The following is a 24,115-nucleotide window of genomic DNA, read 5'->3' on the forward strand; positions in this document are numbered from 1 at the left end:
TCGCACGATCGCCATATTGCCTTTGTGTCCAAATTGCTCTCGTCTGCGCAAAGAAATTATTCACAGATCGAGAAAGAAGCATTGGCTCTCATATTTGGTGTTAATAAGTTTCATGATTTCTTGTATGGTCGTCACTTTACCATCATCACAGACCACAAACCTTTGGCAGCGCTTTTTCGTCCAGACAAGCCTGTATGTCCACGTACAGCGCAGAAATTCATTCTGCTGGTCTATTTTCCTCACGCAGTACCGCAACGATATCTTGTATCAGTCCACTGCTAAGCACGGAAACGCTGATGCGTTGTCTTGTTTGCCTGTTGCTGAGGATAGAGCATTCGATTCCTCCGAACTTGCTTACATGTTCATTGATTCGGAAACCGATGACGTGGTCGAATCGTTTCTGATTGATTTTCTTCGTGTAGCTACAGCCACAGCTGCCAACCCCGTCCTTGCTACCATTCTGCGTTTTGTTGCTACGTAATGGCCCTTGTCAAAGTCGCGGATCGGGGATCCGTTGGTTCGCCGATTTTTTGCTCACAAGGAGAGACTTTTTGTTCGACATGGTGTGTTGCTGTTGCATTCTGATAATGATCAGTCCAGGGTCGTGGTCCCACGTTCGTTACAGTCCTCTGTCTTACGGCTTCTCCACCAAGGACATTGGGGTATAGTGAGAACAAAACAACTTGCTCGTCAGCACTGTACTTGGTTCGGAATTGATGCTGCGATTACGAATATGTGTTCTTCTTGCATGGCGTGTGCCGAACAACAATCCGCACCACCGCGGAAATTCTTTGCATGGCCGAAAGCCACTACCCCTTGGCAACGCTTACACATTGATTTTGCTGGTCCATTCTGGAATGCTCGATGGTTGGTTGTGGTAGATTCATTCAGTAATTTTCCTTTTGTTGTCCGGATGTCTTCCACGACGTCATCTGCCACCATCCAAGCGTTATCCGCTATCTTTTGCATTGAAGGTCTTCCACAGACTATTGTTTCCGACAATGGCCCACAATTCATGTCCGCAGAATTTCAGTCATTCTTCAAGGCCAATGGTATTCAACATCTGACGTCCGCGCCGTTTTCGCCACAGTCAAACGGTGCCGCTGAACGATTGGTCCGGACTTTCAAGTCACAGATGTTGAAGTTAAAAGAGTCGCATTCTCGGGAGGACGCGTTATTGCTCTTTTTGTCCTCGTATCGCTCTCAGCCCCGAGATGGTCGCTCGCCGGCTGAGCTGCTCCACGGTCGCCCTCATTGATGTCTTTGCTACATCCGCCGCATCAGGTTCCTGTGCAGCGGAAGACACCTGCTTTTGCCCCAGGCGACGTCGTATACTATCGCAACTATCGAGGTTCACGGCGTTGGCTCACAGGGCGCATTCTTCGCTGCCTCGGCCGCGCTATGTATCTGGTTTTGGGGGCTCTGATGAGGTGCGTCGGCATCTCAATCAGCTGCGCCTCTGTCGTCGCATGGGATCTGCCGCTCCCCGACTGCTTTCAGCGACGGTGCCATCCGGTCAGCGCCCTGGGGACCCATCTACTGGCTCGCCTCAGCCCCAGGTGTTATCGACGCTGCCTTCCATTTTGCCCATGGCGACGCGCCACCGCCTGTTCTCCTGCCGGCGACGCCCGCAGTGGACGCGTCGCTGCAACCGCCGGGCGCCTCCCTGGGTCACGCGCCGCCGATCGCTTCCCGTGACCAGCTGTCCTCCGACATGGAACTCTTGCCCGCTCTGGACCACATGGCGTCTTCGCCCGTTGGGTGCCCCGCCCCGTTGGAGGTTGACCCTTCGGACCCTCCTGTCTCTTTACGGGCGCATACACCGCATGTTGGCGTGCACCCTGGACTAGGTTTTCAGGCGTTTCTTAGCTCCCCTCGGACCGAATGGCAGGGTGCGGGTGGCACAGCCTCGCCTGTTAGGTTCCCCACCTCATCGCAGACGCCAACATGGGGTTCTCCCCACGGCAGGCGGAAGCCTTATAACACAACCGTACGCCAATTTGCGTGGGAGGAATGTGGTGTCACCGCCAGACACCACACTTGCTAGGTGGTAGCCTTTAAATCGGCCGCAGTCCGTTAGTATACGTCGGACCCGCGTGTCGCCACTGTTAGTGATTGCAGACCGAGCGCCGCCACACGGCAGGTCTAGAGAGACATCCTAGCACTCGCCCCAGTTGTACAGCCAACTTTGCTAGCGATGGTTCACTGACAAATTACGCTCTCATTTTGCCGAGACGATAGGTAGCATAGCCTTCAGCTACGTCATTTGCTACGACCTAGCAAGGCGCCATTATCATTTGCTATTTATCTTGTGATGCATGTACCGTCCGACCAATGTTCACCAATTATGGATTAAAGTTAAGTATTCCAGCAGCTATGTACCTTTTTTACTAGACTCAACTCCTTTAACTGTTCCAGACCCCACACCAGCCTGCGTGAGCTTAAACACGTGCCTTTCGGCTACCTCGTAGTGGCTTGGCTGTCTCGCCAAGTCACAACACAACCTATTGTATAAAGACTTCCCTCTTATATTAAAGACACCAGCCAATTTTTAGATCATCCACAACGTGCACCACTCTCACCACACACCTTGCTTATCACCACTGATGCAACCTCCATTTGTACCAGCATCCCAAACTGTATGTAGTATGCTTGCTGCTGAACATTTCTTCAATCAGCACCCACCTAATTCCAACCCTATAATGTCCATTAATCAACGTTATGCTTACCAACAACTACTTCACCTTCGAAGGGCAGACATACAAACAGTTCAGGCATGTGGCCACAGGAAACAGAATGGCTCCTTCCTAAGCCACCCTTTTCCTGAGTCACTGGGAGGGGGCTTTCCTGGGATCTATAAGCCTTTAGCCTCTAGTTTGGCTTAGATACATTCATGACATCTTTGCCATATGGACTCATGGTGAGGCTAATCTGTCAAAATTCTTAGAATCTCTAAATACATTCTCCCAAATAAATTTCATATGGTCCTATTCTAAATCCTCTGCACTTTCCTTTATGTTGACCTCATCCTCACCGAGGTAAGCTACATACTTTGCACATTAAACCTGTTAAGAACAGTACTTACATTTTGACAGTTCCCATCTTTCCCATTTCAAATTTTCCCTCCCAAACAACCTTGGCATTTGAGGCAAACATATTTGCTCAGATGCAGACTCTTTACAGCAGAACAGCATCATTCTCACCTCAGCCTTCACTGGATGTAATTACCCCACCAGCCTAGTTCAAAAGCAGATTTCCTTGGCCATTGTGTCCAATCTTGATAGTGAAGATCCCTCCAAAAATAACTTAGGAGTACACCACTTGTTACTCAGTATTATGTATTAATCAGCTTCTTAAAATCATGTCCTGCAATGAGGTCCATCTGTGACATTTTGCCCACCACAACTAGAATAGCTTTTCGTCACCCTCCCAATTTCTACGATATCCTTGTCAGTCCCTACACTCCTTCTGCACCCAGTTCCCTACTCTATGGCTCCTACCTTGTGAAATGACACATTGTATACCAGCTTTTATGTATACTTGTTATGATGAATGGACATAGCCAGAGGGTGTATACTGACAAGACATTATCCTGTTGCAGAACATGCTCTACAACATGATCCAGATTCTGCCCCCAAGATACCATCTTCTTAGAGCTCCACAGTTGGGAACAGGTGTTGCAACAAGTCCTTGGTTCTCACCATCCATCTGGCCTTAATTTACATTAATTTCTTCGGTCTCTCAATTTTTTTCTCAGTAACTGTTCCCTTCTTCACTTCCCTTTAGTTTTCTATATTTGACCAGTACTTCTCTTTATCACTTTAATTTGAGTCAGAGTTCTCCCTAAAGTCTTGTTCTGACATGACATTGTGCACTGTTCCATAAATCAATACACTGCAGTAACGTTCATCATGTTCCCTTGAAGTCTTCTATTTCTCATACACTGTGAACTGACTAAGTTTTGCTGTAGAAATCAGAAGCCTTTTTTTTTTTTACTTATGCCATAGGGCAGACATACACTATGTGATGAAAAGTATCTGGACACCTGGCAGAAAATGACTTAAAAGTTCGTGGGGTGCTCCATTAGTAATGCTGGAATTCAATATGATGCTGGCCCATCCTTAGCTTTGATGACATCTTCCATTCTCACAGACATACGTTCAATCAGGTGCTGTAAAGTTCCTTGGGGAATGGCAGCCCATTCTTCACGGAGTGCAGCACTGAGGAGAGGTATCTATGTCTGTCGGTGAGGTCTGGCATGAAGTCGGCGTTCCAAAACATCCCAAAGGTGTTCTTTGGGATTCAGGTCAGACAGTGCTGTACGTGTACTTTCACATTTCCATTTAACTATTACATAGGAAACAGTGGACCTATGGTTGTTTAGGAGTGTGGGAATCTCGTGTACAGACATATGACAAGTGGCAATGACTACTGAGGTTGCTGATATGGAGTACCTGGCAGTAAGTGGCAGCACAATGCACCTAACATGAAAAATGTATATTTTTTCGGGGTGTCCAGATACTTTTGATCAAATAGCGTACATACACTTATGTTCAGAAAAAACTTAACACCCTGAATGACTAGAGATAGGATGTTCATATTCACAGGACATCTACATTAGTATGTTTTGCAGAAATGATAAGCATTTCAGTAACCTCGGTTCAGCAGGTGTCCTGTCACCTAGGCAGCACAGGGTCTGCCATGGGGCCTTATACACTACTGGCCATGAAAATTGCTACACCATGAAGATGATGTGCTACAGATGTGAAATTTAACCAACAGGAAGAAGATGCTGTGATATGCAAATGATTGGCTTTTCAGAGCATTCACACAAGGTTGGCACCGAAGGCAACACCTACAACGTGCTGACATGAGGAAAGTTTCCAACTGGTTTCTCATACACAAACAGCAGCTGACCAGCATTGCCAGGTGAAATGTTGTTTTGATGCCTCGTGTAAGGAGGAGAAATGCGTACCATCATGTTTCCAACTTTGATGAAGGTTGGATTGTAGCCTATTGCGATTGGCTGTTTATCGTATCACGACATCGCTGCTCGCGTTGGTTGAGATCCAATGACTGTTAACAGAAAATGGAATCGGTGGGTTCAGGAGGGTGATACAGAACACCATGCTGGGTCCCAATGGCCTCTTATCACTAGAAGTCGAGATGACAGGCATCTTATCTGCATGACTAACGGATCGTGCAGCCACATCTCAATCCCCGAGTCAACAAATGGGGACTTTTGCAAGACAAGAACCATCTGCATGAACAATTCGTTGAAGTTTGCAGCAGCATGGACTATCAGCTCAGTAACCATGGCTATGGTTACCTTTGACGCTGCATCACAGACAGGAGCACCTGCAATGGTGTACTCAACGACGAAACTGGGTGCACGGATGGCAAACGCCTTTTTTTTGGATGAATCCATGTTCTGATCACGATGGTCGCATTTGTGTTTGGTGACATCGTGGCGAATGCACATTGGAAGTGTGTATTCGTCATCGCCATACTGGCATATCACCCAGCATGATGGTATGGGATGCCATTGGTTACACTTCTCGGTCACCTCTTGTTCGCATTGACAGCACTTTGAACAGTGGAGGTTACATTTTAGATGTGTTATGACCTGTAGCTCTACCCTTCATTTGATCCCTGCAAAACCCTACATTTCAGCAGGATAATGCACGACTGCATGTTGCGTGTCCTGTATGGGCCTTTCTGAATACAGAAAATGTTTGACTGCTGCTCTGGCCAGCACATTCTCAGATCTCTTACCAATTGAAAACGTCTGGTCAATGGTGGCCAAGCAACTGGCTCATCACAATACACCAGTCACTACTCTTGATGAACTGTGGTATCGTCTTGAAGCTGCATGGGCAGCTGTACCTGTACACATCATCGAAGCTCTTTTTGACTCAATGCCCAGGCGTATCAAGGCCGTTATTATGGCGAGAGGTGGTTGTTCTGGGTACTGATTTCTCAGGATCTATGCACCCAAATTACGTGAAAATGAAATCACATGTGAGTTCTAGTATAATATATTTGTCCAATGAATACCCATTTATCATCTGCATTTCTTATTGGTGTAGCAATTTTAATGGCCAGTAGTGTAACTTGTTCCATCTGTGATACCATTCACATGTATGAGACTCTGTGCCATCCTGTGATATAGCTGTCCATGTTGCATTCACCTGGTTCAAAATTTCATATGTGGTGTTTGGCATTGGGTCACAATGCTGCAACTGTCACTTCACTATATTCCACACATTTTAGATCAGTGACAAGTCTTGTCATCTGGCAGGGCAGGAAAAAAAGACTGACATCAAGAAGGCATGTCTTCATGCAGCAACATGTTGTCGTGCATTGTCTTGCTGAAAAATGGCATCTGGGGTGTTGTGTGGGAAGGGTATGGCTGTGAGTCGCAGGATGTCATTCACATAAGTCACACTGGTCACAGTGCCTTGGACACACATCAATGGTTATTTGTGGTTGTACCCAATAGCGCTCCACACCATAAGGCCTTGAGTTGCTGCTGTATGCCCTGTGCCAATACAGCCACTAATGACACTCCCGTCGTCTGTGCCAAACCAAAGTAAGGCCAGTTGGGGCGCCAGTATTGAGGCAGACATGATTGAGATGGTTGAAGACATCCGCCAAGAGGGAGCATCTCTGACAGGATGCAGGAGAGCCCAAAAGGGGATGATGGGCATTGAAGTCGCCAAACAATAAAAACGGCGGAGGAAGCTGAACAATCAGGTGCATCATGTCAGCCCGACTAACTGCGGATGACGATGGAGTGTAGACGGTACAAACGGAAAAAGTAAAGGCAGAAAGAGAAATATGGACAGCTATTGCTTGGAGTGGGGTGGTCAATGGGATGGGATGGTAATAGACATCGTCCCGAACGAGCAACATGACCCCACCATGAGCTGGAATACCGTCCACAGGGGTAAGGTCAGACTGCTCCGAGGTATAGTGGGGAAAAGCAATACGGTCAGTTGGGCGCACCTTGGTTCCCTGGAGACCAAGGATGAGCAGACAGTGCAGGTGGAGGAGCAGTTGTAATTCCTCCGGATTAGATCGAATACCTCTTATCTTCCAATGTAACAGAGCCATCACTATTGATTGGCGACTCCATGTTGTCTTGTGCACTACGACCAGGTAACAGGTATACTTCAAAAAAGAGACAGCATTGGTCGTATATTTTTTACTGTTGCAAAATAGATTTTCTGTCACTGAGTGACCATCTTCATTGCTATATTGTATAACTTAAATTGGGATGCACTGTTGCCACTAAGCTTACGGCAATCACATAGACTATGTGATTGCCGTAAGCTTAGTGACAACAGTGCATCCCAATTTAAGTTATACAATATAGCACTGAAGATGGTCACTCAGTGACAGAAAATCGATTTTGCAATAGTAAAAAATATACGACCAATGCTGTCTCTTTTTTGAAGAGCCATCACTAGTCAGAAAAAAGGGGGAATGAAACGAGTGAAGAGCTGGTCACCTCGACGGCCACGGAGGGCCAGGTTTTGAGGGAACAACACTACAACCGGCGGGAGGCGGATCCTGTTCCATCGAGTCATCGCCAGCTGCAGCCGCATTCCCAGGTTGCATAGGAGGGGCAGCATCATTCGCCGACGAGAGGCCAGCTGAGCGCCTGGCAGCAGAGCGTCCCGGCTCCTTTGATGCCTTCTGGGAAGTCCGATGAGGCATGGGGATGGTGGGCTGGACCCGAAGAAGGTCCTCACGCGTGGGGTCCGTTTTGGAATGCCAGACCTCGGAAGCCGGGGTCCGGAACGTTTCCCCAATGGAAGCCTGAGAAGAGGATCGCTTCTCAGGCAGCAGAGGGGGAGGAGGAAGGGTGACCCCTGGGGCAGGGGTGGGGGGGGGGCAGGGGCCGCGAGGGAGGAGGATTTGGAAGAGAGGGATTTGGGAGGCGGGGGCATAGACCACAGATGGGGTGAGGAGGTGGAGGGGGGACAGGATAGGGATGAGGATACTGTGAAAGGAGTGGACATGCCTGAGGCAAATGAAGTTGTCAACGTCACGGGATGGAGGCAGTCATACTTCTTCCTGGCCTCAGAATAAGAGAGGCGATCCAAAGTTTTTAATTCTTGAATCTTCTTCTCCATCTGATACGCGGGGCAGTCTCAAGATCTAGGTGAGTGGATGCCAGGACAATTGACGCACCAAGGTGGTGGGGTGCATGTATGTTCCTCGTGAAGAGGACGTCCACAATCGCCACAAAGGGGCTCAGCCTCACACCATGACGACATGTGCCCGCAGCGCAGATGGGGGGGGCCAGAGGAGCGGGGGGCGAGAGCGGGGGGCGAGAGCGGGGGGCGAGAGCGGGGGGCGAGAGCGGGGGGCGAGAGCGGGGGGCGAGAGCGGGGGGCGAGAGCGGGGGGCGAGAGCGGGGGGCGAGAGCGGGGGGCGAGAGCGGGGGGCGAGAGCGGGGGGCGAGAGCGGGGGGCGAGAGCGGGGGGCGAGAGCGGGGGGCGAGAGCGGGGGGCGAGAGCGGGGGGCGAGAGCGGGGGGCGAGAGGGGGGGCGAGAGCGGGGGGCGAGAGGGGGGGCGAGAGGGGGGGGCGAGAGGGGGGGCGAGAGGGGGGGGCGAGAGGGGGGGGCGAGAGGGGGGGGCGAGAGGGGGGGGCGAGAGGGGGGGCGAGAGGGGGGGGCGAGAGGGGGGGGCGAGAGGGGGGGGCGAGAGGGGGGGGCGAGAGGGGGGGGCGAGAGGGGGGGGCGAGAGGGGGGGGCGAGAGGGGGGGGCGAGAGGGGGGGGCGAGAGGGGGGGCGAGAGGGGGGGGCGAGAGGGGGGGGCGAGAGGGGGGGGCGAGAGGGGGGGCGAGAGGGGGGGGGCGAGAGGGGGGGCGAGAGGGGGGGGGCGAGAGGGGGGGGCGAGAGGGGGGGGCGAGAGGGGGGGGCGAGAGGGGGGGCGAGAGGGGGGGGCGAGAGGGGGGGGGCGAGAGGGGGGGGCGAGAGGGGGGGCGATGTTCCCATATTTACATGTATTAAATAGTAGTAATCCATACATATTATGAGAGTGCGCATGTGTGTGCGTGTGGGGGGGGACAGGCATTATGTTTAATACATTTATTATTAACTACTGAGACACCCCTAAAACTGAGTCAACTCAAGAAAATCTGACACCTGGCTGCACCTTTGACAGCTTTCAACTGTTAAGTGTAAATGGTTGTACAAAATCAAAGTTTTCTATTAGCTATGGAGAGGTGATACTATAGAGATGTTTGCAAAAATTGTATTGTAAACACATGAAGCAGCACCTGCACCAAGTGTACAGAAATTGTCTGGGATCATGTTTCCTTATTTGTATGCTGTACTTATACATTTGTACATTATGCCTATTTCTTTGTATGACTTTTTCTTAGTTTCAGAAGTGTTTTCATGAGCTCATGGAAATTTAATTTCTTCAGTACTTCACTACAAATGAAGTTCACTTTTTATTTTTGTGTCTAATAGAAAATTGGCAAAGAAATATTTGGGCAATGCTGGCTTTGTAAGCTAGTTCAATAAATAAAATTGAAAGTACAATGATTCCACAGATTTCCACTAACAAACACACAATTATGACAAAGACGAGTAATACAAGACAAGAAAGTTTCGCATCAGGTATGAGGCTAGAATGATATCCACCCACCATTAGCATAAATTGCCTGCCTCATTGAATGTGGCATGCAGGTGGTCACGCATGTCTTATCATCAAACACACTTCCATGTTTCCAACACCAGATCCAACAGTTGGTGAGGTGAGCATGGGGATGGTTCAAAAAATGGTTCAAATGGCTCTGAGCACTATGGGACTTAACTTCTGAGGTTATCAGTCCCCTAGAACTTAGAACCACTTAAACCTAACTAACCTAATTACATCACACACATCCATGCCCGAGGCAGGATTTGAACCTGTGACCGTAGCAGTTGCACAGTTCCGGACTGTAGCACCTAGAACCGCTTGGCCACCCCGGCCAGCCATGGGGATGGTGTCAGCCAGTCTAAGTTCATGTGACTTCATTTTGGCCCACAAATTTTCAGTAGGATTCAAGTCTGGCACTCAAACAGGCTAGTCAATCAGATCAATGTCAGCTTGTTATGAAAACTATTGCTGAATGAGTCGACCCATATGAACTGATGAGTGGTCTTGCTGGAACTGGACGACTCCACTGAAGTAGTAAACTCTCAAGTTTGGCACCATTGTATGTTTCATGATGTGCACATACTGATCTGCAGCGATATGATCATAAATTCGAAGAAGTATCCATGCCCCATCTGTTGACACCCCTTAATTGTCAACAAAATGGGAGCTGGAGATATCCATCGGGAGACAGGCCTCTATAGGGTTAATGTCAAAAGCAAGGAGGATGACGCTCAGGACGGAACACTGAGGCACAGCACTTTCCTGAATAAAAGTGTCTGACAAGGCAGAACCCACACACACACACGCACACACACACACACACACACACACACACACACACACACACACACACACACACACACACACCTTGAAAAACTCTGTCTTGTAAAAATGCCCAAAGGAAACAGGCAAGGCACCTACAGAAGCCCCATGTGTAAAAAGTATGGAGGATACCAGTTCTCCAGCAGGTGTCATAGACCTTCTCTATGTCGAAAAACCTGGCCCCAGTCTGGGATTTCCACAGAAAACCATTCATGACATGGGTGGACGAAATAACAAGACGGTCAACTGCAGAAAGCCACACTCTAAATGAACACTGTGCGTTAATTAATAAATTGCGAGACTCGAGCCACCACACCAGATAGGCATAAATCTTCCACAAACGGCAATTCGTGCAAGTTTGTACAAACTTTCCATTATACAGAAATGTACTTACTGTTTCTGGCAGCTCGTCAGAGACAATAGAAGTTCTCGCAGTGGATTCAGAGGACATACTGTGAAGACAACAATTTCATGCCCCTTATATACTGGATTGGTTGCTAAGCAATCTCAGTTATCAATACTCACACGTCTGTCACTCCAAAAAGACAACTTTGACACGCGCCAACCTTTTGCTGGCGTGGGTGCTTGCCCAGATAATTGTCCTAAAAGGACAAATTATCTCAGCGGGACAGGGACCGCCGCCATGGCGACCTTGGGACCCGGTATCCCCCTTTTTTTTTTCAGTTGCTGACCCTCATGAATCAAAACATGACTGCGTCGCATAGTTTCATGATTCGAGGGTCAGCAAATGCTGCTGGTAAGAGAGATGAGGCAGTAGCAAGAAGGAAGGTTTTTGTCCTTACCGGGCTTAGGTATGGGTATGATAGTGGCTTCACACCATCATCCGGTAAATGTGCCCTCTGTCCAGATACGCTTGTTTGTGTTAAGCAGAAAGTGCTTGACTGCAAGAGAAAGGTGGTGGAATATCTGAATGTGGATGGCGTCTGGCCCTGGGGCGGAGGATTGGGATGAACTGAGAGCATGATCTAGCTCCTCATAGTAAAAGCGGCATTGTAGCACTCACAATTCAAAGAAGCAAAGGGTATGACCCGAGCCGCCTCCACTTGTTTCCAATGGAGGAAGGCAGGGTGATAATGGGAAGAGCTAGGAACTTCCACAAAATGGAAGCCCAAGGTGTTGGTGATAGCAATAGGGTCCACAATGATACCGTCAGCTACTGTCAGGCCGTAAATTGGGGAATGAATCCTGGTCCCAGAGAGCCGTTGGACATTGGCCCACACAACAGAGGAAGGTGTGAAACTTAAAAGAAATAGTGAATGAAATCCAGCTAGCTCTTTTGCTAATCAGAAGAATGTGACGAGACTTGCAAGCATTTGTTTATAATGAATGCAGTTTTCCATTGTAGGGTGTCGGTTAAAAACATGGAGAGCACGTGTCCATGCACGAACTGCATCGTGCCATGCCTCAGTCCACCAAGGGACTGTGACATGACGTGGTAATGATTAAGTGTGAGAAATGGAATGTTCTGCAGCAGTAAGAATAACTTCAGTGTGGCAGTCCACTTGGTCATCACATGTGGAGAAATCTTGTTCTGCGTAGGTCGCCAGGGAGGAGTAAAGCTGCCAGTCAGCCCTCGTAAGCTGCCATTTGGGCATGCACGCTGATGGGGTAGTAGTCAGCAAATGGAGAGCATGCGCTCATCGTGAGGAATTCCCCCACGATTGCCAGCATCTATGATGGTGTGCTCCTCCCAACTGGGAGGCCCCTGCACAAGGGGGTGCACCCGCCTTAGGTGATTGTTCACACCTCAGGTCACACCTCCGGAACACCTGATAGAGGGACCAATCAGCAATTGGGGAAGGTTGCAACTCAGGCAGTCACCCCTCCCTGGGTCTGGTCTGTACCAGGGGGTACGTGCGAACCCAACCTATCGACCCAGGCTGGGAATTACGAATTATCCAGTCACCTGTTATGCATCAGACAAGTGGGGCAGCCTTCGGGAGCACACATGGAGGAAAAAGAAAAAGGAGAATCCTGAAATGCTGAAGCAGAGGAACGAAAGGAGAAGGGAAAACAAAGAAAGCAAAAGGGGAAAGCAAAGAAAGCAAAAGGGGAAAGCAAAGAAAGCAAAAGGGGAAAGCAAAGAAAGCAAAAGGGGAAAGCAAAGAAAGCAAAAGGGGAAAGCAAAGAAAGCAAAAGGGGAAAGCAAAGAAAGCAAAAGGGGAAAGCAAAGAAAGCAAAAGGGGAAAGCAAAGAAAGCAAAAGGGGAAAGCAAAGAAAGCAAAAGGGGAAAGCAAAGAAAGCAAAAGGGGAAAACAAAGAAAGCAAAAGGGGAAAACAAAGAAAGCAAAAGGGGAAAACAAAGAAAGCAAAAGGGGAAAACAAAGAAAGCAAAAGGGGAAAACAAAGAAAGCAAAAGGGGAAAACAAAGAAAGCAAAAGGGGAAAACAAAGAAAGCAAAAGGGGAAAACAAAGAAAGCAAAAGGGGAAAACAAAGAAAGCAAAAGGGGAAAACAAAGAAAGCAAAAGGGGAAAACAAAGAAAGCAAAAGGGGAAAACAAAGAAAGCAAAAGGGGAAAACAAAGAAAGCAAAAGGGGAAAACAAAGAAAGCAAAAGGGGAAAACAAAGAAAGCAAAAGGGGAAAACAAAGAAAGCAAAAGGGGAAAACAAAGAAAGCAAAAGGGGAAAACAAAGAAAGCAAAAGGGGAAAACAAAGAAAGCAAAAGGGGAAAACAAAGAAAGCAAAAGGGGAAAACAAAGAAAGCAAAAGGGGAAAACAAAGAAAGCAAAAGGGGAAAACAAAGAAAGCAAAAGGGGAAAACAAAGAAAGTAAAAGGTAAAAAAGAAAGGAAAAGGAAGTGAAAAATGAAGGTGAGACTCTTCATACGTCAGTGACAGAATGCAGAACATTCCCAATAATACCAGAGACATGTTCCCCAAGGGAGGGGAAAAAGAGTAGCAAGAGGATAGGCCAGCAGCACAGAATGAAAAAAATGCTGTGAAGGGTGGGGGCACGTGTTAGCCAAGCACGAACCTGCCGAAGTGTGCTGAGCCCCCTGGGGGCATGGGCTCTAATGCCAGCACTCCATAAGCAGTTGCTGGTGGTTTGCAAGCATTCAGGAAATTGGTCTCATTCTTTAGTTGGACAGTGTTTAGAAACATACATTCCACAAAGGTGTCAACTAACATGCTGTCTTTCTGAGATGATACCTTCCCTAAGCGCAAAATTCAAAGCTGTCCAGTTACCTCTGTCCTGCACCACTGCTTCTGGGCACAGCAAGGTTGAAAGCTGCACCTGGCTGCTGTTTCACATGCACTGCAACCATCACACTGGATGAGTGCGCACTGTCTGTCTTGGTCCACATAAGCTGAGAAATTCTGGTAGTAAATGGCTGTTTGTCATACACCTGGCTGTGACGTAGGGTTTTATCATGTTTAGCGTACCTCACCTATATTAACGAAGTGAGGTGGCTCGAGGGATAGCACATAGGAAAATGAGAGTTCAAATTCACATTAGACTATCCTGACTTGGGTTTTCTGTTGTTTCCCAAAATTGCCCCAGGCAAATGCCAGTATGGTTCCTTTGAAATGGGCATGGCCAGTTTCCTTCCCCAATCTTGAACCATTCCAAGCTTGTGCTGCTCCTCTAATGCTCAAATGCTGCCATGCCACTACCATGTAACTAAACATACTTGCTCTTCTTTGTGTATTCAAGGGAAAAGCATCTCTGCCTCTCAAACAAATTAAAGTAAGTATTACAATTTTATATATAAAATAATGTGTGGCAGTTACAGGCAGTCACAAAGGATCCAAAAGGTCTATCAGGAATATTGGTACAATAAGAAGGAAACAATAACACTGCTGAAAGTGTGTGTTGCAGTACCACTTGTGTGAACTGTACACTACTGAAAGTATCTGAACTTACTGAGATATGTAAACAGTTTTGTTTTGTTGACTGCATACCACCACCTGGAGTTGGTTATCCAGTGTTGCAATAGATTTTTGCTGTGAAGGTATGGCTTAGTACAGGTCATCTTGGTTGACCAGCTGCTATGAAGTTCGACTACTCTGAATAGTAACTACCACGAAAGACTGAAGTGATATCTTGTTTTCAGAAACAGAAATGTATTCCAACATGACAATGCACACAGTGTTATGGTATTTACTGTTCAATGGATTATCCTTCCTCTCTGGCCTACCTGCTTACCCAGGATATCATCAACTAAGAAAGTGTTACAGGTTCATTAGTTCATTCAATAGTTAACACAGTTGAAGTTTGAATTCTATTAGAAACTATCAAGATTGTAATTTGAAAGCCACATATTTAATTTCTCTGTTTCAATTCAGTGATTGCACATTACAGAAGGATTGTATGACTATGCTGGGAGCTTCAGGAAGTAATTTTTTTAATCGTGTAATGCTGTTCCATTGTTCTGTACCTAAAATCATTAAGTAATATGTGAACTGAATTTTATTTGTATTTGATTCAAAGAGAGAGAGAGAGAGAGAGAGAGAGAGAGAGAGAGAGAGAGAGAGAGAGAGAGAGAGGAAACATTATTATTCAATAACCTACTCCATTGTAGTGGAAACAAGTACTTACTGAGAATGTCAAATTGCGGCAGCCAACTGCGGATCATTACATTGGGGGGCTTTCCTGGCAAATCCTCTGCTTCCCATTTCCATATAACATGTTGTGGCAGTTCTGCAAAAGCATCCAAAATAGCTTTTCTTTTGCTTTCAGGGAATGTCTCAGAACGAACAGTTGATCCATATGTAAAATAGATGACACCATGCTTTGCTTCAATAATGAATTGCTCTATGTCCTGGAACAACAATTGGATGCAAATATTCAGAGACAGTTCATAGAAGCAGAAACAATTTTGTTTGCAATTCTTGGCAAAAATATTTCACAGAAGAAAATACTTTTATTGCAATGTAGACATAGAAGAAGTAATGCCAAAAAGATTACTTACGATTTCAACAACAAGCAAAATCAAAAATTACATTTTCATTGGTTGAAATGGAGAATAGATCCATACTAAATGGCACATAGCTAGTTTATTATCAAGATGTGTTATATTGAAGTATATGTTGTTGTTGTGGTCATTAATTTAAAGACTGGTTAGATGCAGCTTCCACACAACTCTATCCTGTGCAGGCCTCTATCTCCAAATAACTACTGCAACGTACATCCATTTGAACCATAAATTTCTTATTTCCCCAGTTTGACTCATTTCAAATGCTTATATTCCTTTCTTGTCTGACTTTTTTATCATCCAGATTTCACTTCTGTACATGGCTACTCTCCAGACAATCACCTTCAGAAAATACTCCTTAACACTTAAAATTTCCTATGCTTCCAAAAATGCCAACCTATATTTTATAACCAGTCTGCATTTTATAACCTCTCTACTCATCAGGTGTTTTGCAGACAAAATAGAAGACCTTATCTGCTACATTTAGTATCATTTGCTGATCAAATCCCCTCATCATCTCCTGATTTAATTCAACTAAATTTCATTCCACATTTTTTACTTATGTTGATGATCACCTTACAATTTATTTTCAAGATATTCATTCTATCCAACTGCTCTTCCAGTTTCCTTGCTGTTTCTGACAGCAAACAACAATGTTTTTATTTAGTCTCCCTGATCTTTTTGATTTCTTCTCCAAATTCTCAATGTATGGATTGATCATCATAAGCGGTAGGCTACAACCCTATCTCACTCCCTTGTAAACTACTGCTACCATTTTATGGCTTTCAGCTCATAAAAGCAGTGTTTCCTGTACAAGCTCTATATAACCTTTCACTACTTATAATTTATCCTTGCCATCTTCAGAATTTGAAATAGTGTAACCAATCAACATCGTAAGAAGATTAATCTACAGGTGCTATAAATATAGGCTTTAACCTATCCTCTAAGAATAAGTCATAGGGTCAATATGTCTCTTGTATTCATACATTTCTCTGGAACCCACACTGATCTTCTGTGAGGCTGGCTTCAACCAGTTTTCCCAATCTGTAAATGTGTGTCAGCATTTTGCAGCCATTACTTATCAAACAGACAGTTCAGTAATATTCACATTTCTCAGCACCTGCTTTCCTTGGTATTTTAATTAGTACATTCTTCCTGAAGTCTGGGGGTATTCATCCTGTCTCATATAGCTTGCACACCAGGTGGAACCATTTTGTCATGGTTGGCTCTCCTGAGAATTTGAAATTATATGAAATGAAATCCTTGATTTTATAGAAAAGTGACCACTTTCAGTGTGCACTGGTGTGTGCACTATCCCAAAAGATCCCTGTCACTACTGGTGTCAGAGGGGATACCTTTCTTAGATTAAAGTCAAGAATCATGTGTCCTGTTGTCACAAGAATTAAACAAGGGATGATCCACACAATGTTGAAGGAATAAAAGTGCTGAAGGAAGCACAGGAAAGTAAGGTTAGCTTATTTCATCAGAATATTAGAAGACTGAGTAATAAGATAGAAGAACTTTTTGTCCATCTGGAAAATGTAGAGAGCTCTGAAAAGATAGACATCCTGCGCCTATTTGACACCACATAATCACAGGTTAGAAAAGTTGCTCAATGTAGAACTAATATTGGGCAAATGAGGAGCTGTTACATACTTTAAGACAAAATACAAGTTCATAGAATTGAAACAAGTAGACTTTGTAGTGATCTGCCTACAAAAGCTTGTGCTTGGGAATTAAAACAGAAAAATTGTTCATTGTAATAGTAACAATATTATGAAAAGGAAAGGTGCTGCTCACCATACAGCAGAGATGCTCAATCACAGATAGGCACAACAAAAAGATTGTCACAAATGAAGCTTTTGGTCAGTAAAAATAGGCCAAAAGTTTTATTTGTGACCACATATGTAAGCAAGCTTGCATCTTATGTACAACTAAGATAATTAGCCCTTCTGCCAATCAAACTAGTAATGTACAATCCATACATGCATATAGCAACAGAAATAATGAGTAGCAATGTTCTTATAAATATTATTGAATTGTTTTCTGTTAATTCTCATTTTCAAAAAGACAACATATTCAGTTCTGAACATCTAGAGGTACTACACAAGCAGTAAGTGTAACACTGAGAAGAAATAACAAACAAGGTGAAAACATTAATATATTTAGGTGCAATATTGATGAAATGTTTAATTGGGAAAAAATTTTTGAACTCTTAAAATAAGCCAGTTCATCATCTTGGGAAACAAGTGGAAGTCACTTCGTGTAAGATTGGGGCTGTAGGATGGATGAGGGAAAATCTCCCATTTGAATGAATTAAGGAATACTTTAGTGCAGTTTGCCATTTGAGGTCAGGCATTGTCGTGCAAAAACAAAATTTTAGATGTCTGCTTTCCTTGGCGTTTGTTTTCAACTGCTCTTCTAAGGCTGTACAAAGTTTAACAGTACTGGGCAGAATTTTTGGTTTCTCCACGTTTGAGAAAATCAATAAGAAGCACACCTTGCCTATCCCAAAACACTGTCACCATCAACTTCCTTGCCGACAAGGTTTGCAAACATTTTCTTGGTTTTTGTGGGGACCTTGTGTGCCCCCACTCCATGGACTGTAATTTTGTCTTGCAATTGGTGTGTTTCACCCAAGTCTCATCACTGGTTATGATTCGATCCATTAATCCCACTGTTCTTTATGTTGCTCTGTAAGTATTTTGGGCACCCATCATGAACAAAATTTGCGGTAGCCTAGCTTTTGAGCGACAATTTTGAACAACAAAGTCCGCGAAACTTGTAGAAAAGAAAGTAAAAGCTCCATTATTGTGAAGTGACGGTTTTCAAGAATTGTTTCATCAACTTTAGTGACAAGATCATCAGTCACAATGCTTGGGCGTCCACTCTTCATCATGAACATTGGTTTGGCCATTTTTAAACCAAATGTACCATTTACAGATGGAACATGCACTCATTACATTGTTTCTGTACACTTCACAGTTCATGATTAAATTTCTCTAGGTTATAGTTTTATTGCCAACAAAAACTTTACCACAGACTGCAACTCACAACTGGCAGGGTTTTCAATCACAGCACACATTTCAAATTTGAATATTGGAAACACCAGACACACAGAGATGTTCCTGCTGTCACGGATGGATGCCAACTGAGCTGCTGAGCATTCACATACCAAAATATACGTGACGGTGCACACCTAGCAGCATCAGACAGAAATGTTCCCTACTTTCTGAATAGCCCTCATATTTCTCCTTTGAAGGCATTACCTACAAAGAAATCCAGGGTACCTCCACCTAACAGATGGCTACATCAGTACCTCCATCCATTTCACCAGCAATAACTCCACAATGACAGCTACCACCCATTCCATACCAAGAAGTCCCTTCCATACAGCCTAGCCATCCACACTCATCGCATCTACAGTGACAGGCGGTCCCTCACAAAATATACCAAGGTTCTCACTGAAGTCTTCACACATTGTAATTATCTTCCCAATCTTGTACAAAAACAAATCTCCCGTACCTTATCTTTCCAGTCTGCCACCATGTCACGAAGTCCCACCATCCAGTCACAGACTTCATTCCTCTTGTGTCTCAGTACTACCCAGGTCTGGAGCAACCCAATTATGTTATCTGCCAGGGTTTTGACTAACTCTCATCGTGTCCTGAAATGAGAAACATCCTGCCCATTATCCTTTCCACCACTCCCACAGTGGTGTTTCACTGTCCATTGAACCTACACAACATGCTTATCCATCCCTACACAACCACTGCTCCCAGCCTCTTACCTCACAGCTCATACCTCTGTAATAGACCTCGATGCAAAACCTGTCCCATACATCCTCCCACCACCACCGCCTATTCCAGTCCAGTCACAAGCATTATCTATCCCATCAAAGGCAGGGCTACTTGTGAAACCAGTCATGTTATCTACAAGCTGTTTGTCAGCATGGAAGGCCACCAACAAACTGTGGCCAAGAAACAAGTGGACCATCCTGTTGCTCAGCTTGGTGCCAAACGTAACATCCTTCATTTCAATGACAGCTCCACAGCCTGTGCCTTATGGATCCTTTCTAGCAACACCAGCTTTTCTGAATTGTGCAGGTGGGAACCTTTCTTGCAATATATCCTACATTCCTGTAACCCTCCTGGCCTCAACCTTTGTCACTCATTGTCCTCACCCATCCAGCCCCTTCCCTGTTCCCATTCCAGCACTACTATGCAGCCCTCATTCCACCATCTCACCCAGTTTTTTTACTTTTCTTTTCCACCCCCCCCCCCCCCCCCACCCCCGCATATCTCCCATGCCCACCGTCTAACCTCCCGACTGCACATAGCTGCCCTACCCTCTCTCCACCCTGTCCCTGCATGCTCCCCAGCAGCACTTCACTGTCTGCTACCCCTACCCTACTATCCCTCCCCCTCCCCGCCCCAGCCTCCTCCTTACCCCCACCTAGTCACCACTCCCATCATTCTTGGTGCAGGTGCTCGCAGTGTGGCTTCAGTTGCCTGAGACTGCAGTGATGTGTGTACCAGTTACGTCTGCACATGCATGTACATGTCCTATTTTTGAAGAAGGCATTACTGACCGATAGCTTTATTTGTGACAGTCTTTTTGTTGTTCCTATTGGCAACTCAGCATCTTTGCTAAATGGTGATGAGCAATTTTCCATTTCATAATATTGTATGTGAACTGTATGTACTTGTTAGCTCTGATATAATTGAAGCATCTGAATGAATATGTTACAGAAAGATTAAAGAAAATGCAGTGTATAAAGTAATTGCAAAATCAAGAGGCCTTGACAAAATATACCAGAAAAAAAATCACTCCAAAAACCCTTGTGAAAAGAAGAGTCAGGGAGTCAGGTTGATAACTACACTATGTGATCAAAAGTATCCAAACATCCTCAAAAACAAATGTTTTTCACATCAGGTGCAATGTGCTTTTGTTTTTCTTTGGTCTGGTTTTAGGGCGCAAAACTTCTATGGTCATTAGCGCCCGGTCTGTGACTTATGAAAACGTAAAAAACGAAAATGGAAACCAGCAGCAATGGGAACGAAACTCAAAAAATTTGAGAAACTAAAAGCAGAAGGAAAGCTTAAAAAACCACTACAGTGCTTCAAATGACTGACGTCGTCTCACTGGCACTAATAAACTCGAGAACGTGATCGGCCAAGCGCGTGTCATCTGCTAAAATGGACAATATTTCAGGCGACAGCTGTAGGTGGGTGCGTAACGGAGTAAAATAGCAGCAGTCAAGTAAAAGGTGTCTTACCGTCCACAGCTGAGAGCAGTGGGGACAGAGTGGGGGAGGATCGCCGCTTAAAAGATGTCAATGGCTAAAAAGACAGTGCCCTGTCCGGAGTTTAGCTAAAATTACCTCCTCCCGACGACGCGTTCGGGAGGAAGAGGTCCAAGCACAGGGAAGAGCTTCCACATCCCGCAATTTATTATGGGGAAGTGACGACCAATGTGGATGCCATAAAAGAACAACACGACGACATAAAACACTCCGTAGATCGGCAAAGGGAATCATGTGAATAGCTGGCCGCTATATCAGCCGCCTCATTTCCACAGATACCAACGTGTCCTGGGATCCAGAGGAACGCCACCGAGACGCCCCCCAAGTGGAGCAAGTGGAGGCAGTCGTCAATCCGGTGGACCAGAGGGTGGACAGGGTAGAGAGCTTGGAGACTGAGGAGAGAGCTGAGAGAATCTGAACAGATAACATACTGTATCCGCAGATGGCGACAGATGTATTGGACAGCCTGGAGAACAGCGTAAAGCTCCACAGCATAAACCGAACACTGGTCGGGAAGTCAAAATCGATGTGGGGTATCGCCAACAATATAGGCACTCCCAACACCAAACGATGCTTTTCAGCCATCAGTGTAAATAAATGTGGCTTCCGTCATTTGTGCACATAGAGCAGAAAATGCCTGACGATAAACAAGTGAAGGGTACCACCCTTGGGAAACTGACAAAGGTCATGGAGCAGGCACGTCTGGGGACGGAGCCAAGGCGGCGCTGTACCCCAAGTTGTCAAGAAGGTTTTAGGAAAGCGGAAGGAAAGAGAATGGAGCAGTTGACGGAAGTGGACTCCCGGTGGTAGTAGGGAGAAAGGGCGACCTGCATTCCCTAAATCCAAGGAGGCGTCGAAAAGAATGTCATGGGCCGGATTAGCAGGCATGGAAGACAACCAGAAGGACAGCTCGCCGATTGGACAGCGGAGGTTCAGCAGTCTCAGCATAAAGGCTTTCCACAGGGCTGGTATAAAAAGCTCCAGATACTAAACGTAATCCACGGTGGTGGATAGAGTCGAGACGCCGAAGAATAGACGGCCGAGCAGGGGAGCAGACTATGCTTCCATAGTCCAATTTCGAGTGCACTAAGGCGCGATAGAGGCGGAGAAGGACCACTCGGTCCGCTCCCCAGGAGGTACCATTCAGGACACGGAGGGTGTTAAGGGATCGCAGACAGCGAGCCGAAAGATAGGAAACGTGGGAGGACCAGCACAGTTTTCTGTCAAACATAAGACCCAAGAACTTAGCGACGTCCAAAAACGGAAGGTTGACAGGTCCTAGATGTAAGGAAGGTGGAAGAAACTCCATACGACGCCAAAAATTAACACAAACGGTCTTACTGGGAGAAAAGTGGAAGCCTGTTTCGATGCTCCAAGACTGGAGGCGATCGAGACAGCCTTGAAGACGTCGTTCAAGAGGGCTGGTCCGTTGAGAGCTGTAGTATATCGCAAAATCGTCCACAAAGAGGGAGGAGACAATCCATAATTGGATTTTTGGCAATGGCAAACAGTACAACACTTAGCACGGAGCCCTGGGGTACCCCGTTTTCTTGGGAGAAAGTATGGGAGAGAGTAGTGTTTACCCGCACTTTAAATGTGTGCTCAGCCATAAATTCGTGAATAAAAAGGGGCAACTGACTGCGAAAGCCCCAAGAGAACAGTGTGCGGAGGATGCCTGTCCTCCAACAGGTATCGTATGCTCTCTCCAGATCGAAAAATATTGCTACCGTTTGGCGTTTCCAGAGAAAATTGTTCATGATATAAGTGGAGAGAGCAACAAGATGGTCAACTGCAGAACGATGCTATCGGAAGCCGCATTGGTCAGGTGTTAGACTGCGACACTCCAGCCACCAAGCTAGACGGCAATTCACCATATGCTCCAAAACCTTACATACACTACTCGTGAGAGAAATGGGGTGATAGCTAGAGGGGAGATGTTTGTCCTTTCAAGGTTTCGGAACAGGAACGACGACAGCTTTCCGCCATCGTCTGGGAAAAGTACAGTCAGTCCAAATTCGATTATAAAGGCGAAGGAGGTAACGCAGACTATGGTATGATAAATGCAGCAACATTTGGATGTGGATACCAACCGGTCCTGGGGCGGAGGAGCGAGAAGAAGAGAGTGCATGTTGGAGTTCCCGCATAGAGAAAACAGTATTGTAGCTTTCGCGATTTTGAGAGGAGAAAGCAAGAGGTCGCACTTCCGCTGCACGTTTCTTCGGGAGAAACGCTGGCGGGTAATTTGAAGAGCTCGAAATCTCAGCAAAGTGTTAACCCAATGGGTTAAAAATTGCGACGGGGTCCACTAATGTATCATGCGCGACGGTGAGCTCAGAAACCGGGGAGAAACTAGGCGCGCCTAATAACCGTCGAATCTGACTCCAAAGTTCCAAGGAGGGAGTGAAGGTGTTAAATGAGCTAGTAAAGAAGTCCCAGCTTAACTTCTTGCAATCGCGGATGACGCGACGATACCGCGCACGGAACTGCTTATAGCGAATACAGTTGGCCAATGTAGGATGGAGTCTGAAAACGCGAAGAGCACGTCGCCGCTCACGTATTGCGTCACGGCATGCCTCGTTCCACCAAGGAACTGGTGGGGCGCCGGGGCAATTCGGAGGTGTGAGGTATTGAACGTTCCGCAGCTGTAAGAATAGTGTCTGTAATATGAGTGACCTCATCGTCGACTCTAGGAAAGTGACGGTCATCGAAAGTCGCTAGAGACGAAAAAAGTGTCCAATCGGCTTGGGCAAACTTCCAGCGTCTCGGGCGCATATACACTCCTGGAAATGGAAAAAGAACACATTGACTCCGGTGTGTCAGACCCACCATACTTGCTCCGGACACTGCGAGAGGGCTGTACAAGCAATGATCACACGCACGGCACAGCGGACACACCAGGAACCGCGGTGTTGGCCGTCGAATGGCGCTAGCTGCGCAGCATTTGTGCACCGCCGCCGTCAGTGTCAGCCAGTTTGCCGTGGCATACGGAGCTCCATCGCAGTCTTTAACACTGGTGGCATGCCGCGACAGCGTGGACGTGAACTGTATGTGCAGTTGACGGACTTTGAGCGAGGGCGTATAGTGGGCATGCGGGAGGCCGGGTGGACGTACCGCCGAATTGCTCAACACGTGGGGCGTGAGGTCTCCACAGTACATCGATGTTGTCGCCAGTGGTCGGCGGAAGGTGCACGTGCCCGTCGACCTGGGACCGGACCGCAGCGACGCACGGATGCACGCCAAGACCGTAGGATCCTACGCAGTGCCGTAGGGGACCGCACCGCCACTTCCCAGCATATTAGGGACACTGTTGCTCCTGGGGTATCGGCGAGGACCATTCGCAACCGTCTCCATGAAGCTGGGCTACGGACCCGCACACTGTTAGGCCGTCTT

At 46.5% G+C, this 24,115-nt stretch overlaps 1 protein-coding gene across 1 annotated transcript in view; it reads right to left on the reverse strand.

Moving 5' to 3' along the window:
• Positions 1 to 24,115, reverse strand: part of LOC124794776 (UDP-glycosyltransferase UGT5-like) — a 136,491-nt gene that overhangs the window by 13,692 nt on the left and 98,684 nt on the right. The window contains exon 3 of the mRNA XM_047258410.1: positions 15,045 to 15,267. Within this exon, the coding sequence (XP_047114366.1) occupies positions 15,045 to 15,267 (223 nt within the window). The remainder of the gene's footprint in view (positions 1 to 15,044; positions 15,268 to 24,115) is intronic.

Source organism: Schistocerca piceifrons, chromosome 4, assembly GCF_021461385.2.
Source record: "Schistocerca piceifrons isolate TAMUIC-IGC-003096 chromosome 4, iqSchPice1.1, whole genome shotgun sequence".
NCBI classification, from domain to species: domain Eukaryota; kingdom Metazoa; phylum Arthropoda; class Insecta; order Orthoptera; family Acrididae; genus Schistocerca; species Schistocerca piceifrons.